This window comes from Rhyacophila brunnea, unplaced genomic scaffold (genome assembly GCF_057557595.1).
Source record: "Rhyacophila brunnea isolate RB1 unplaced genomic scaffold, BYU_Rbru_1.0 scaffold_21, whole genome shotgun sequence".
Lineage (NCBI taxonomy): Eukaryota > Metazoa > Arthropoda > Insecta > Trichoptera > Rhyacophilidae > Rhyacophila > Rhyacophila brunnea.
In genome coordinates this window covers 22425174-22439614 of record NW_028232871.1, presented here as the reverse complement: position 1 = coordinate 22439614, position 14441 = coordinate 22425174, and the positions used below count along the sequence as shown (strand labels likewise).

At 34.3% G+C, this 14441-nt stretch overlaps 1 protein-coding gene across 1 annotated transcript in view; it reads left to right on the top strand.

Annotated features, from left to right (window-relative positions):
* The window catches only part of Hers (Histone gene-specific Epigenetic Repressor in late S phase), a 543873-nt gene extending 534519 nt beyond the window's left edge, over positions 1–9354 (top strand). The window contains exons 7-11 of the mRNA XM_085949050.1: positions 156–258; positions 389–2568; positions 3611–3776; positions 6048–6216; positions 7098–9354. Of these exons, the coding sequence (XP_085805176.1) occupies positions 156–258; positions 389–2568; positions 3611–3776; positions 6048–6216; positions 7098–7299 (2820 nt within the window). The 3' untranslated portion in view covers positions 7300–9354. The remainder of the gene's footprint in view (positions 1–155; positions 259–388; positions 2569–3610; positions 3777–6047; positions 6217–7097) is intronic.
* The last annotated feature ends 5087 nt before the right edge of the window (positions 9355–14441 follow it).

Sequence of the window (14441 nt, the reverse complement as noted above, 5' to 3'; positions counted from 1 at the left end):
TGATATCACTCAGCCTCCTCAATATTTTGCCTTCACGATACTCAGTTCTCATGTTACTGTTACAACATCTAGGCACAACATTCGCAAAATAAAATTGTTTTTTAATATAATTTTAGTTCAATTTATTTAATGGTTGATCTTTTTGTTGTGATTAGGTCTCTCCGGCAGGTGCTGACGCATACGCCTCGCAGTATTGCGCACCTTGCTATCAGCACCCCCATCTACCGGCACCTCCGAGACCACCCATTGGCTATATAGGTCTGTACACCCTTACCCTTGTCAATACATATTTAATTTAAACAAAAACAAAATGCAATTTTAATAATATCATAAAGATAACCAATTAATTTTATTTATTTGGTTGTTGATGTACTGTGTTCAATTCCAGATCCAGCCTACCAACAAGGATGCCCTTGCCCGCAAGCGTTTCCAAAAAACGTCCTTACTGGGCCCGCTACTGGTAACCCCCCGGCCGGTGGCGGTCCTTCCAACTGTAGCCCTCCGGGGGGCGGCCGAGCCTCTCTTCCTGCCGTCCCGGCGTTCGCCGACGACAAGCGGAAAGCGAAGATCCCCCACGTCACCCACAAGGATCCGCCCCTGCTCAACAGGGTGCTCAAGAACGAGTGCAACGCCAAGAATAATGGCCCCGAACTGAGGAGCGGGGCATGCCAGACCACAGACGGCGGACGATCGCCCAAGCGGGAGTACTTCCCTGAAGCCAGCGGTAGAGGAAGACAGGAGGCGGCAGAGGGTAGGAGTGGATGCTGTGCTGTCGCCGTCAACCCCTCCCTCAGCGTCATGCCCCGCCTGCCTGAACCCGTCGGACCACCGTCTCCCGCGAGAGGTTCCGCTGGCGCCAGTGTTCCCCAGCCTCCCGACCCTCCGCAGGCGACCTGTCAACCGCCGCAGCGAAGAGCCCGCCTTGGTAAAGCGATGGCGAGAAAATCCATCGGCGCCGAAGACTCGGCGGGACACACCACCTTGCTCATGTGCCAACCGAGAACCCTCCCCGCGGAAGTCAGCTCTCCCGATTCTATGGCCCCCCTCCGGATCGACACCGAAAGCGCCTCCGATAAAGTCCTCTCCGACGAGGTGAAGAGCGAAGCAGACAGCGGCGATGACGTTATTCTCATAGATTCTCCCGACTCAAAGCTGGCTCCCATCGATCTATCATCATCAGAAGAGAACTGTGCGGATAGTAAAAGCGAAAAAGACTGCCCCATCACCCGGAACCATGAAACTCCTGTAACGGTTGACCTCATTGTTCAACCCAAGAAGGAAAATGTAGTGTCACCGAGTAGCATTTTAAGTAGAAAGCATTCTTCACTCCCAGTCGACTCGCCGGCTCTGAAAGAACAAAATGTGGAAAGGAATCTACCGAGTACCGATAGCTTGAAGAAATCTAGCGATATCAAATGCAAAACCGGCACCAAGAGAAGGTGTTCCCAGCCAAAGTTAGAGATTGACCTGGATTTAGATATCGATGATAATTTAGCTGCCAACGGAATCGGCGAACATGTCAAACTCCAAAAGAGACAAAAGGTGACCCTCAATAATCAACATCAGAAGAAAAGTCCTGTCACCGGAAGTTATAAAGATCTTATAAAGAAAAATGATAAAGTTTTTAAACTGAATAATGGTAAAAGACAATTGAATACCATAAAAAATAAACCTACCAAAGGGATGACTTTAATAGAGAGCGATAAATCACAACTGAAGAAGGCTGGTAACAAAAGAAAAAGTTCCAGCCCCACCCTCCCTGAAGCGCCTGTTAATAAAAGAAAGAAGTTTAACAACACCCTTCTCAAGTCTGCTGATAAAAAACAGCTTTCCAGGCTGTGCGAGGATGACGTTATCGTGGAAAAGATTCAAGACACCTGCAAGAAAAATGTCCTGTCACCACTACCCAAAAACAAAAGTGCTATACTTCTAGATAAGTTGATGCTGAAGAACAATATTGATCGCGTAATCGAAAGTGTCGTGAAAAACAATGCAGATGGAGTTTCGGATATTTCGTCAACCGCCAGGCCGACGACCAAGCCAAGCTTATGCTCACCAAAAACAGCTAAGAAGTGCAGTGCCGGCGGGACCAGCAGTGAAACGAGTGCAGTGAAAAGTAGAACCGTCTTGAACATAAATAATAATGTCGTGAAAAAAGTAATCGAGACAAACAATACGAGTGCCCCGACCAAACGAAAGCTGTCCACCGATAAACAGACCCGCACCAAATCCAAATCGCCGGCGGCTGGGAAGAAATTAGAAAAGGCGCAGATAAAAGACGGACCGTGCAAAGGAAAGAATCAACCGGTCCCCGATACCAAAGACTCTCGCGCTAAGCTGATTAAATCTGAAAACCTCAAACTGAAGAAGACGGGGAAGAGCCAGACGGGAGTCAACACCAAAGGGGGGGCCGCTAAGAGAAAATCAAAATCAACAGAGACCATCGAACCGCTGCCCCTCATTGATACATGTGTAGCTCTCTCCACCAGAAGATCGCTCAGCAGTCCAAGATGGAGTAATGGGTGGTCGTGGGAAGGTGAACCTCAACAGGGGAAAGTTGTCATCAACGTAAGTATAAATTTTATTTTCACATCATTATCCCGCTTCAACTCTTTGGCGCGAGATATTAATTCATTAAATCACAATCCATTCTATTTCATACCGAATCTCAGTCCTAATTGGACGTACCCCGTAACACAAAAGTAACGGGAGGCCACCAGAGTTTTCAGTCCAGAAATATCTCTGGAACAATATTTACCTGAAGAATATTGAGCGAACTCTTCATTATATTACATATTTACGTATTGATGTTTTTGTTAGTTGGTTACTGAATATAATATAATTTTAATTTACAATTACTTAGGTAGGCTCTAAATCAGTGTTCCCCAACATTTTTACCCCAGTGGACCAGTAAAAATTGGAGAAATATTTCGTGGACATTTAACGCAGAAAAACTATTATTAATATAGTATTTTATTTAGTATTAGTTTTTGAATCTTATATTATAACAGATATACCTACATACATAATAGTCTGATTGAGAAGACAAAAAATTTATCATGAAATAATTGAAATAATCAGAATAGTTGATAACCATGGCTTCAGTGTTGTTTCGGAGAGACGAAACGATGCATTGACATCCATTTGGTTTTTCTCTTTCATTTATTTTATTGATATAGTCTAAAAAGTGATATAATCAAAAATATGGACGATAATAATTAAATGTATTTGTAAATAAAAATGTTTGTATTTTATGTCAGGATACTATAATGGCATCAAAAGACAACACGATTAGTTTTCCTTATTCTTGACTATCAATTCCGCATAGCCTGACGTCTTCCATGAAGAGATTATTTTTTGGATGAGGATTTACTTGTAATTTTTGGCATATTATGTATTTTAAAATGCGAGACAATTATTATTTGCAGACCGCCAAAATTTTCTGCTGACTGGCGGTTGGGAAACACTGGATTAAATCCAAATAATCGCCAAGTAGGGAGTCTGTTCCTATTTCAAATGAATTCAAACACTCGTTAAAATAATAGTAATAAAGAAATAATTTAGTAGGAAAAACCTTTAAAATTAACATGATTATTTTTCCTTATTATAGAATGAAGATTCTGGGTTCTACGGGCGGTGCTATCCTGGAATGCGACACGACTCAGCCGGTGACGCGGTGAGACGAGGAGATTGCGTTCTCCTAAGGGCAGGAACGCGCAGAAATGAAGCGCCTTATGTAGCGAGGGTTGCACAACTTTGGGAGAATCCCAACGATGGTGATTAAATTACATTCGTAATTATTAATAAACATAACTTATTAATCAATAAGAAGGTTATAGACGTAGCACATTGTGAACATTACTCAATAATTCCTTATGAGACCAAGTGAAGAGAACCATGTTGACGATAGTGACCGTAGACAATATAAAAATTAAAACCGCATACTACTGTATAGGAAGAAATGGGGGGCTTGCGAGTAAAAAATGTTGAGCACAAATGTTTGAACAGAGATACAGGCTACTGATTTTCTAAAAAAAAGTTTAAATGGTATTTGCGCACGTCACGTTGTAGACAATACTTACCATCACCTCTTAAAATCAATTCGGTACTGTTCGGTTATACGGAATACAGCGGAAAACACATTTTGAAAATGCCCGATATACTGGATTATTTGATAGTTTGGGTTAGTTTAGGTTAGGTTGGGTTAGGTTAGGTTAACCTAACAAATAATCCAGTTTATCGGCTATCTTCAAAATGTGTTTTCCGCAGTATTCCGTATAACCAAACAGTATCATCAATTCTTCGATGTTGTAAATTTTGTACTTCAATTGGCAAGACTACCAAAATTGTTTATGAATGATAGCTTCACATTTAAAATATATAGTTACTTGTTCTTGAGAGAGCCATGAATTAAATACGATTGTCAGTAAAAATAAAAGAAGTTTTTTTAATTATATGGATTAATTATTCTTTTTATTAATCGAGTAAACATTTACTTACATGATAAGTGCTAATTCAACAGCCAAGGATTAAATCAATATAAGTGACGTATACATAATTTAAAATGCATTAGTCACAGTTTTCACATCATCGTAATATCCGTGTATAGCGTGAATATGTTGATAAGTCTAAAAACATAAATTCTCAGGGCAATTATTTGTACACTTTCACGCTTTCTGTGGTGGTGAATCAGATTATATGTTTTTGGATGTTTTTAAATTTTAGTAAAATGTCTCTTCAAACTAAAATTTAATAACATTCCTGATTTACCACAGAAAGCCAAACGTACAAACAGTTGCCCTGACAATTGATGTTTTCAGACTATTATTCACGCCATACACGGATATATCTATTTTCGACTGAAAAGGGATTCAAATGAAAAGTTATATGCATTTTAGTCCTAACATTTCGCACCGTGAGTGTAAAACCAAGGCATCTGCAAAAGTCATAATTTGGATATATTAGGGTTTGAAGTCTTCGTTTTGTTAGGAGAAATAGAGTTTCTAAAAAAAACCATAATATTTGGTTAATATCTACATTATATTGCATGTTCTTTCAGTTACTTCACTTTTACATTATCAAGTTCACGACTTTTGCAGTTGTTTTGCATTTAATCTCGAAATCGAAAAATTTGCAGATGCCTTGGTTTTACACTCACGGTGCGATTTGATTACATTCCATGGACATGTTTAAAATGTTGGTATTATATTAATAGCAACCTAATTTAATAATGATTATTGGTATTGATTTACTGAACATGTTCAAATATTGTCATTATTATTTTCTCATTTATTATTCTACTATTCTTTGTTGTACTATTGTATTCAATTATCTGTAACGCTTGAGAGAAAAAATGTGTAAGAGTGAACAAGACAGCGAAAAAACGTATTAAACATACACAACATCTAAATTGAAAAAATCCGAGAAATCGTTTATTTTAATCGAGTTATGAAAGAAAACAAATGACCCTCTCATAATAGTTTGACAGATGCTTACAGTGCAGTAATAACATATCGAATAATTAGAGTGACGTGAAATTTGTGTGTTATCCAAGAGATTTAATCTTAATAGAGATGGGGTGCTTTTAACCTTCTGTAACCTTAGGCAAAATACACAATTAGATTATGGATGAGGAAGAAAATCAGCTAAGCACCTCTTGACCAATGAATGAGTTCAACGGTGGCGTGCTCAGGAGACTCTACAAAGACTCCACCAGGCTGATGCAGCAGCTTACAGACAAATAAGGGATAATACTAATACAGCCATAAGACTGTTCATAGGTGGTACTGCCACCTGATAATATTTACGTGTATCTAATGACACCATAAAATCAATTATATTTGTTATTTTTTGACAAACTTATCATTCATGCTTTCACTTATATGGCAGCGGGTGTACATAGATGACAATTAAGAAATATCCACAGAAACAAAACCACAGTCGTCAACACAACATCACTAAGTCAAGAAATAGTTATCACTAGAGAGCCACCCATTGCCAGCGCATTTTTATCGCATTTAAAATGTAAATACTTTATGTAATTTCAGGTGAAATGATGGTATCGTTACTATGGTACTATCGGCCGGAGCACACGGAGATTGGTCGACAGGCCGGCGATTCCAAAGACGAAGTGTTTGCTTCGAGACACCGAGATGCCAACAGCGTAGCGTGCATCGAAGACAAGTGCTACGTTCTCACCTTCAATGAATACTGTCGGTATGTACAATTAAATATTATTACGATGTCAAAGCCTGGGATAAGAAAAGATTATCACATTTAACTGACAATATCATATTATTCAATATCATTTCTCACGAGGATGACAAAAAACAAAATTCTGTTGTTTTTGTCAACTCTCTCGATTCTTCTTTTTCCTGGCGCTACAACTATGTAGGTCTTGCTTTTCCCTCCACCCGCCAAGTCTCCACACCCGTTATGCCTTGAAACCTTGCTTGGTGTGCACTAGAGTTGTGTTCTTCAACCTTTTAATACCCGTGGCCCGGCAAACATTGGATAAATATGTAGAAGTAGACATGGCAGCGCTAATCCAGCGGCCAGCATTTTATCTAGTAGGAATTTCCCGAATCGTGTAGCGGTATAGTCGCTTGAAAGCATCGTGAAAGTTTTCGCAGACCGGCGCCAGTCCACGGACCACCAGTTGAAAAACACTGCGCTAGAGTGTGTTTTGATTTAATATATTACGGTCAATCCTCGGTGCGAAAAGGCCTCGCTCGCTGTAAAAAGCTGTAAACTTGTTGAAAGCTTGACAAATTTTCCCTTGTAGATAGATACCAAGTCGTAATGGTCGACTGATCCAACATAAGTCTGTCCAAAGCTGCTTCCCTCCAGTTTAGGATCCCCAAGGTCTTTAAATCCAAGTTAACAGTTTCCCCCCAACTTGTATGAGCTCGGTCAGAACTTTCGATCGTGGATTTATATTATTTAAAGCAAAAATCACATGTTGGATTTGTTGTATATTATGCCAAAGTGGCACATGTCTGAAAACTCGGCTGCTATGATAGCGGGAGCGGTAGGTGAATGCATAATAGAGATGGTCAGAGAAGTAAGTTGTATGTATTGTTTTTTGTTGTTTATAGATACCGGAAAGAATTGAAAATGGCCGAAGAGAAGATCAAATGCCCCCCGAGCGTGGTCCCGAGCATGCCGCCCAGCGAGATGACCTCGGCCACCATCACCATGGACGGCAAGATTCCTCCGCACACCTCGCCCGACTCGATTCTCTTCTGTCGCCGGGTCTACGACTACAGAAAGAAGATAATGAAGGCGCCGCCTCTTTAAACAACTCACAAATAAACAATACAGTGTTTGTCCTAATTTAAGCTGGCAGAATTGAGTATTGCGTATACTATTTATAAATCTCTCACGAAGATGAGGAAGAAGAATATCATATATTATGATTACTATGATGACTTTCAAAGATGTCTGTGAATTTTTTTCACAATTCTGATATATTGTTATGTGTAATATTGAGATATGACATTAATTTGTAAGTTTGCAAACATATAATATAATTCCGATGGAATAGTTCCATCGGGTGTTTTTGTCTGTAGTATTTAGTTGAGGTATATCTGAATATATCTCTCGGCAATGTGGGTTTATAATCGTGGGTTTGAGGAAAGATAATGGCGCTCGACGCGGCCTCCGTTTTCATTAATTTGTCGCCGGCCGAAACGGACTGTCGACGTGGATAATTGTTGTTTATTTTGTACAAATGTGGCAGGCGTTTTTTTAAGACGGAAAATGGTATTTATCGTTTGAATGTCGTAAACCGGGTGAGGGAACTAAACTAGATTGTTTATTTAATGCACAACTCTCATTATAAGACAACCATTGCACTGTTTAATGTAAATGTTTTTATTATTAGTTATTATTAAGGTTAAAATTCTTTGCCAGCGTCGTTTTTTCCTACCTGATCACTCATCGAAGAGTATTTTTAAAATAATGATAAGTTATATTTTGTTCCTTCTATATTATATACAACCGCATTACCGCAAAGTGAGTGAACTTTGCACCAGCAGGCTCAACTTTGCATCTACAGTGTCAACTTTGCACCTACAAAAAACTGAAATATTATCCTTCCATCTTGTAAAAATCATAAATCTAGATTTTTATTGATTATCATAAACCTTTCTTAACCAATATGGAAGGCATTGGCTTCTTATCCCGGGGTTTCGGTTTTGATTTCCGATGGGGTCAATACATTTATTTGAATCACAGACTGTTCCATGACTGCTACAACTGTCATCGGCCCTCACTGCCAAATTGGAAATAATGCATCACTTTAAAAATCAATTCTAAAAAAGCTTAATAAACTGTATTGATGCAATTAAAAAAAACTGCAAATCTCATAAATACCAAGAAGAATCACAACATGGGGCACTATCACATAAAATAACCAGAATTCTAAATTATAAATTACACAACCGACACTAACAAGTTGTCATGCTTGTCAATATTCCAGAATTCAAATTTGTTTCTCGGTAACCAATATAATAATTTGGGGCGAAGTTGGCGCAATTGGTGCAAAGTTGACACAGTTTGCGGTTTTTACATTTTATACATATGAAACGTCTATCATTTATGTTTCGTTTATCATAACAATATTGCTTATGTATTTATATATTATAATATGTGATTTTAGTTTTGTAGTTATTGATGTTTTATTGGTAAACTCTGAATGTTCTATATTATATGGAAATAATTAGCGGTCAAAATTTATTGCCACCGGTTTGTTGACTAAGTCTCGAAATTATTATTACACCGACGCGTGTATGAAATGAACTGTCAAGTATTTATCACTTTGTTGATGTTTTTAAAGATTTTTATTTGTAAATTGAATTTTCGGTTGTTTACTTTTGCACTTTTCCCGTTATCGGTAACGTATCTTCGATCGCAAAACAGGTATCACGAAACTTGCGTCATTTAATTTATTTGTATATATCGAATTAATATGTTTTAGCAGGACAATAATGATTTCACACGTCGTGAAATAAAACTATTTTACGCCGATGTAAAAGAAACTAATTTTTGCTGATGAAAATGAATTCGGAACACAAGTGCCTGCCAATACTATTGATTTTCCGTTCTACACTTTTTATGAGCCATTTTTGGTAAAATTGTACAAATCTTTATCGTTGAATCATGGTTCGGTTAATTGAAAGTATTTATTTCTTTATCTGCTGAAAAAAAACTGTTTGAAATTATTAACTGTATATTTGTTGCAGTAATAGACTGACATTTTTTTTTATTTCATTGATTATAACAATATTATAAAGAATATCTTTTTGAAAAATAATTTTTTACCTGAGTGTATTGATAACTATCATTTTACAGAAAACAAAAAAATATTTTATTTTTCGCTTTATCCATTTATGCAATTCATACAATGTCATCCCATCCAGTAAAAATCGTATCCATACCTATTGGCTGTTTATTAACTTTTTTGATATTTTGATACAAATTCTCTTTTCTCTTTTTAAACACCCAATTATAATGGTAATATTTATTTATAATGATATTGCATATATTAGAGGGTACATACATAATATAGTATGTCCACTCACGTTTTCATAGAAATCTTTTATTTAAATATTTTATTTCAGTTACCCTATTATTTTGATATTTGAATTTACACAATATACTATATATTGAGACTGATAATTTTTACGATTACATAATGATTTTAATAATTTTAATTTCTCAACTTGCAAAGTATTGCATTATATGTCTAAACACATAATATCTTGTACTTCAATGTTAATTGATTTGAAATATTAATATCATTCTGAATAAAAGACATTCTTATGAGTGTTTTTTTTTTTATCTAATGTCCAAATTATACACCCAGCCGATTACTTGTGGCGGTACTATTGAACATCGTGAATACTTTAAAAGTCGGAGACCAAAGAGCTTCACATATTATTTATTTTGTCACAGATAACTGATTAGGTATTCTGTTTTATTTTTTTATGAATTTAATTTAATTACTACAAATAAAGTGAATTGTCTAAATGCATCAATAAAATCTGAAATTATTGTTTTTTCCTTACATTACATTCATATGAGACTACTCCAGATAAAAAAATATCAGTACAATTCCTCATCTCCTCAAATCTTGAGTCAGTGAGTTGGCGAAATTGAACATGCTCAGGTACAAATATTATTCTTCAAAGAAATGCATGTTGTTTTTTTATTATTATTATTATTTTAATCATGTTAATAATGACCACAAACAATTTTGTAACATATCGATTACAGTAGAAAACGATACATTAAATAAAGCTACTTTTCAGTACATTTTTGTAATGCCTATTTTTTTCAGTGTTTTATAGATGAAATGATTTACTATTCCGAGGCTATATGTGTGGTGTTTTCAGCTGCCTGGTTTTGTGTTGCACCATGAGAATATCTAGCACAAAAAATGTTACGTCATCTGTTATTCGATTGTGGAATTGAAATATAAAAACTATTAGAGAAGAAATAACAATTCACGGTTTACCAATTTTTCTCACATTGAAATCGATGTGAAGAATGAATATTTTTATTTAAACGATTTGTAAGAGAATACTAAACATGAGGGATCATCTGTAACATATTATTTTATTGAAACTTAGAGTTAGAACAGAGATATATTATTACTATTAAATTGTATGCTATCATATTATATATTTGAAGAAGTATACATATTATACCATGATATTTACTTATCTTATTGATAAAAAAATGTTTAGGGAAATGTGTGACTAGTTAGTACATCCTCATATGAATAAGCAAAAAAAAATTAAGATTTGACTCTCAATTAGCTTATGCCGCATTAGGAGCGGATATTCTTTACTGTTACTGACATCTGTGAGAGAATTTATCAGTTATGAGGGAGCAACAAATATTAGCAACATAATACTGTATTACCGAGTGTAATTAATGGCACTCTTCGAGGCGTTCTTTGTGAGAGAGCACAGAAACAGGTGCTTTTACGGACATAGTTTTTTTGTCAATTCTCTTATTGTGAATTTTACTGCATTATGCGTTTATGGATCAGGCATTACTTTCGCGAAACTAAGATAAGGGGTCGTCCATTAATGATTATCACATAATAATAAATATTCTCAAGTTTCAATGGTAAAATTTTGTAAATTTTGCAATGTCACATTTTTGACAACACCCACCCCCCCATAGCCATTGTCATGAATTATTATAATATTATGTTAGACACCTTCTCCTTGCGGTGTGACGTCATATATGGATGACCCATAATTAGTCTTTTAACAACTATAATACTTTTGAATCAACGTTTCTGTTAATTTTATGGTATTTACATTACAAAAACTTTGTTTAAAAATCATCATAGTGAATTTTTACAAAATAAACACCAGTTGATTTAATAAATTACGATTTTTTTCTTCGATAGTTATTTCGGTTTTCACGCCACTCTTAAGAAGATAATCTTGATGATGTTGTGACAACCAAAATAACTATCTACTTTAAACTTAAATTGTACAATAATTTTATATTGGTAGTTAATTCTAAAACTACTCCACTGTAAACTGAAATTCTATCAAGTAAATTATCTCGATTATTGAAATAATTTAGCTTTAAAGTTGCGTATTTTATAAAATACATAATCAACCGGTGCGTTACTGAAATTTTTAACCATCTGCAATAAGCATTGAATAATAATTTTCCTTATTTAATTTTAAAATTTACTTCTCTCATTCTCTCAAAATTCGTAATTGTAAAGTATTGCTTGATCGATCTATGCGTTAAGTGGTCAAATCGTACCCAACATATGACCTTTGCATTACTGCTGTTAGTTATATTTTGAATAAATAATTTTATAATCCTTGCATACAAATAAAAAAATATATGTATATCATAATATTAAGAAAACAAGCATTGAAATGAATTTATGTTTGAATATTACTTTCAAAGTCAAAGAATTATCTGGAAGTGGTGTGATCACAGATACAATACCTATTGGTGGTTTTTTACATCTATTAATAAAACATTTCAGCCTGTATACAGTTCGCGAGTGGAGAACTAAAAGGTTCTAAGTGTTTGTCCTTGACGAAACAAAAGTAACAATGAGGCAGCTTAAAATTAATACTACTTCATTGTTGAGTTTGTTTTCTCAAAGACGAACACTTAGAACCTTATAGTATTAGGCTCGCGAGTTGTTGACAGGTGATTTAAAATGGTGGTTGTGACTATAGCAGTGGTACCAACTCAATATAATTTATTCCATTTTCAAATTTTGTAGGTGTGTAATCTGTCAACCTATTCTCACAATGATATTACAAATTTTTCTTTGATTGATTATTTTTGGTAGGTATCGGATGTAATTCTATTTATTCAAAATATATTACTTTCTTGCGGTGATGTCAAGTATTAAATGTATAGTAACCGTATAATTAATAATTGTATGGCTTGAATTTTGTATACAGCATTAAAAACATTATGTTTTTGATGTTATTTTTTAAATTGTTTTAAAATTGCTATTGAGACATGAACAGTATGTAAAAAAAAATTAAATACACTTCCTATGCATTCAGTGAACTTAATTTTTTTTTCACATTTCTCCAGAAAAAAATTAATAACCATTCAGATAAAATCATATTATTCTCTCCAATATAATGTTGAATTATAAGAATTATCTTTTGAATAAATCAAATTTATTTTAGTTACTACAAAAATCAGGCATCGGCATTTAATGACTGTTCAATATTTTTATACATTGTGATTCCATTGCAACACAGGCAGCATTTCCCCAATATTATATTTTATATCAATCACCTAAATTTTATTAACAATAAAAATAATATTTCGATGGTTAATTTACAGATGTTGTATGTTTAAAAAAAATCAAATTTAAAAAATTCGAATCGATTGAAAATATTAGGTAACGAATAAGACGATGTCATTATATTATATGATATCATTTGAATGAATAATACCTATTTATACAGTAAAATGTATATAACGTAGACGGGTGTATAATATTCGAAATACATGGTTTAAGTTGAAATGGCGCGAGCGCAGCTTATTTTTGCCATATGGACAAGTATTGCTCGTGCAAATAATACCGGATTACAATTAATTTCATTATAAAAACTGTGCAATACAATATCTGTGTTCTAACCTATCGATTTATTAAAAGTTAATTGATATTAATTTTGTTTATTAATTGAGGCCTATTTCTGTCTTCATAGCAGCGTTAAAACATATCAATTTATTAAGGTTCATTTAGGTACCTCATTACCACTAATGTTATGTTTATTTTTTTATTAATACTTTGTGGTTACGTTAACACAATCTTCCCTATTGTGCCACTGGCCCTAATTGACAAATTAATATTGTACAAAGCCTATGACCAAATGAGGTTTTTACAAATTATCATGTATGAAAAATTATAATTATCATATTCTTTGTTAACATAATGACGTCATGTTAAAATTATGTTAACAGAGATTATTAATTTAAAAATACCTAACTGGCCAGTTTCTACTGTCATATATAAGTAATATCTAATATTATATTGTGTAATTATTGCATTTCACTAAAATGTGAACGGTAAAAATGACAAAAAAAAAACACACCGCGATTTGACTTGCGGTGTACTCTCTTTATATAAATTACGATGAAAATAAGGTTAAGTATGCTACCCTCGCTTATAGGCATGTTTCTTTTATCCCTACGATTTACTGTATCTTTTTATATTACATACATTTATTGTTTTCAACATTAGTCCAACGCTTCGACATATAAATATAAAATAGTCAGTACTTTTCATCCAAGTCATAAAAAATGTTTTAATTTTATTTATTTATGTTATATTTTCTTGTAGTTATGTTGCCTTAATTTAATATCCATAAATAATATATGTGTTTTTATTTAAAATTTTATATTCGTTTTATTTTACTTTCACCTCTACTCGGCGTTTCCCAAACTTTACAAGGCTGCGGACACCGCTATAATAAATTAAAAATGATACTTAACCTGCCAATTTCTTACAATATTTCTTCTTACAAAGTTTATTATCTAATATAAAATCATTTCTCTGCAGGATTATCAAAATATTTGAAGATTGTTATTTATTTATCAGGATCATCGGCTCTGGGCTGCATACCATAATTTGGGAAACGCTGCTCTTCGTTGACAAATATCTTAACATTGAATGTTGTTAAAATGAAAATAATTTTTTCAGCAATGAATCATATGATACATAATATAGGAAAATAATAAAATCACTCGTGGAAGTTAAATGAGACAGTTTAGAAATGAGGAAATTAGGAAATTAAAAAGACTAAACGAAAAGTTTTTTTGGAAATACCTATAACATTGAAACCGCAGTATCAAATTTAAAACATTGATATGTAGTGAGGTCGTAATTAATTAATTAGAACAGTTTCAGTAATAAATTGTTT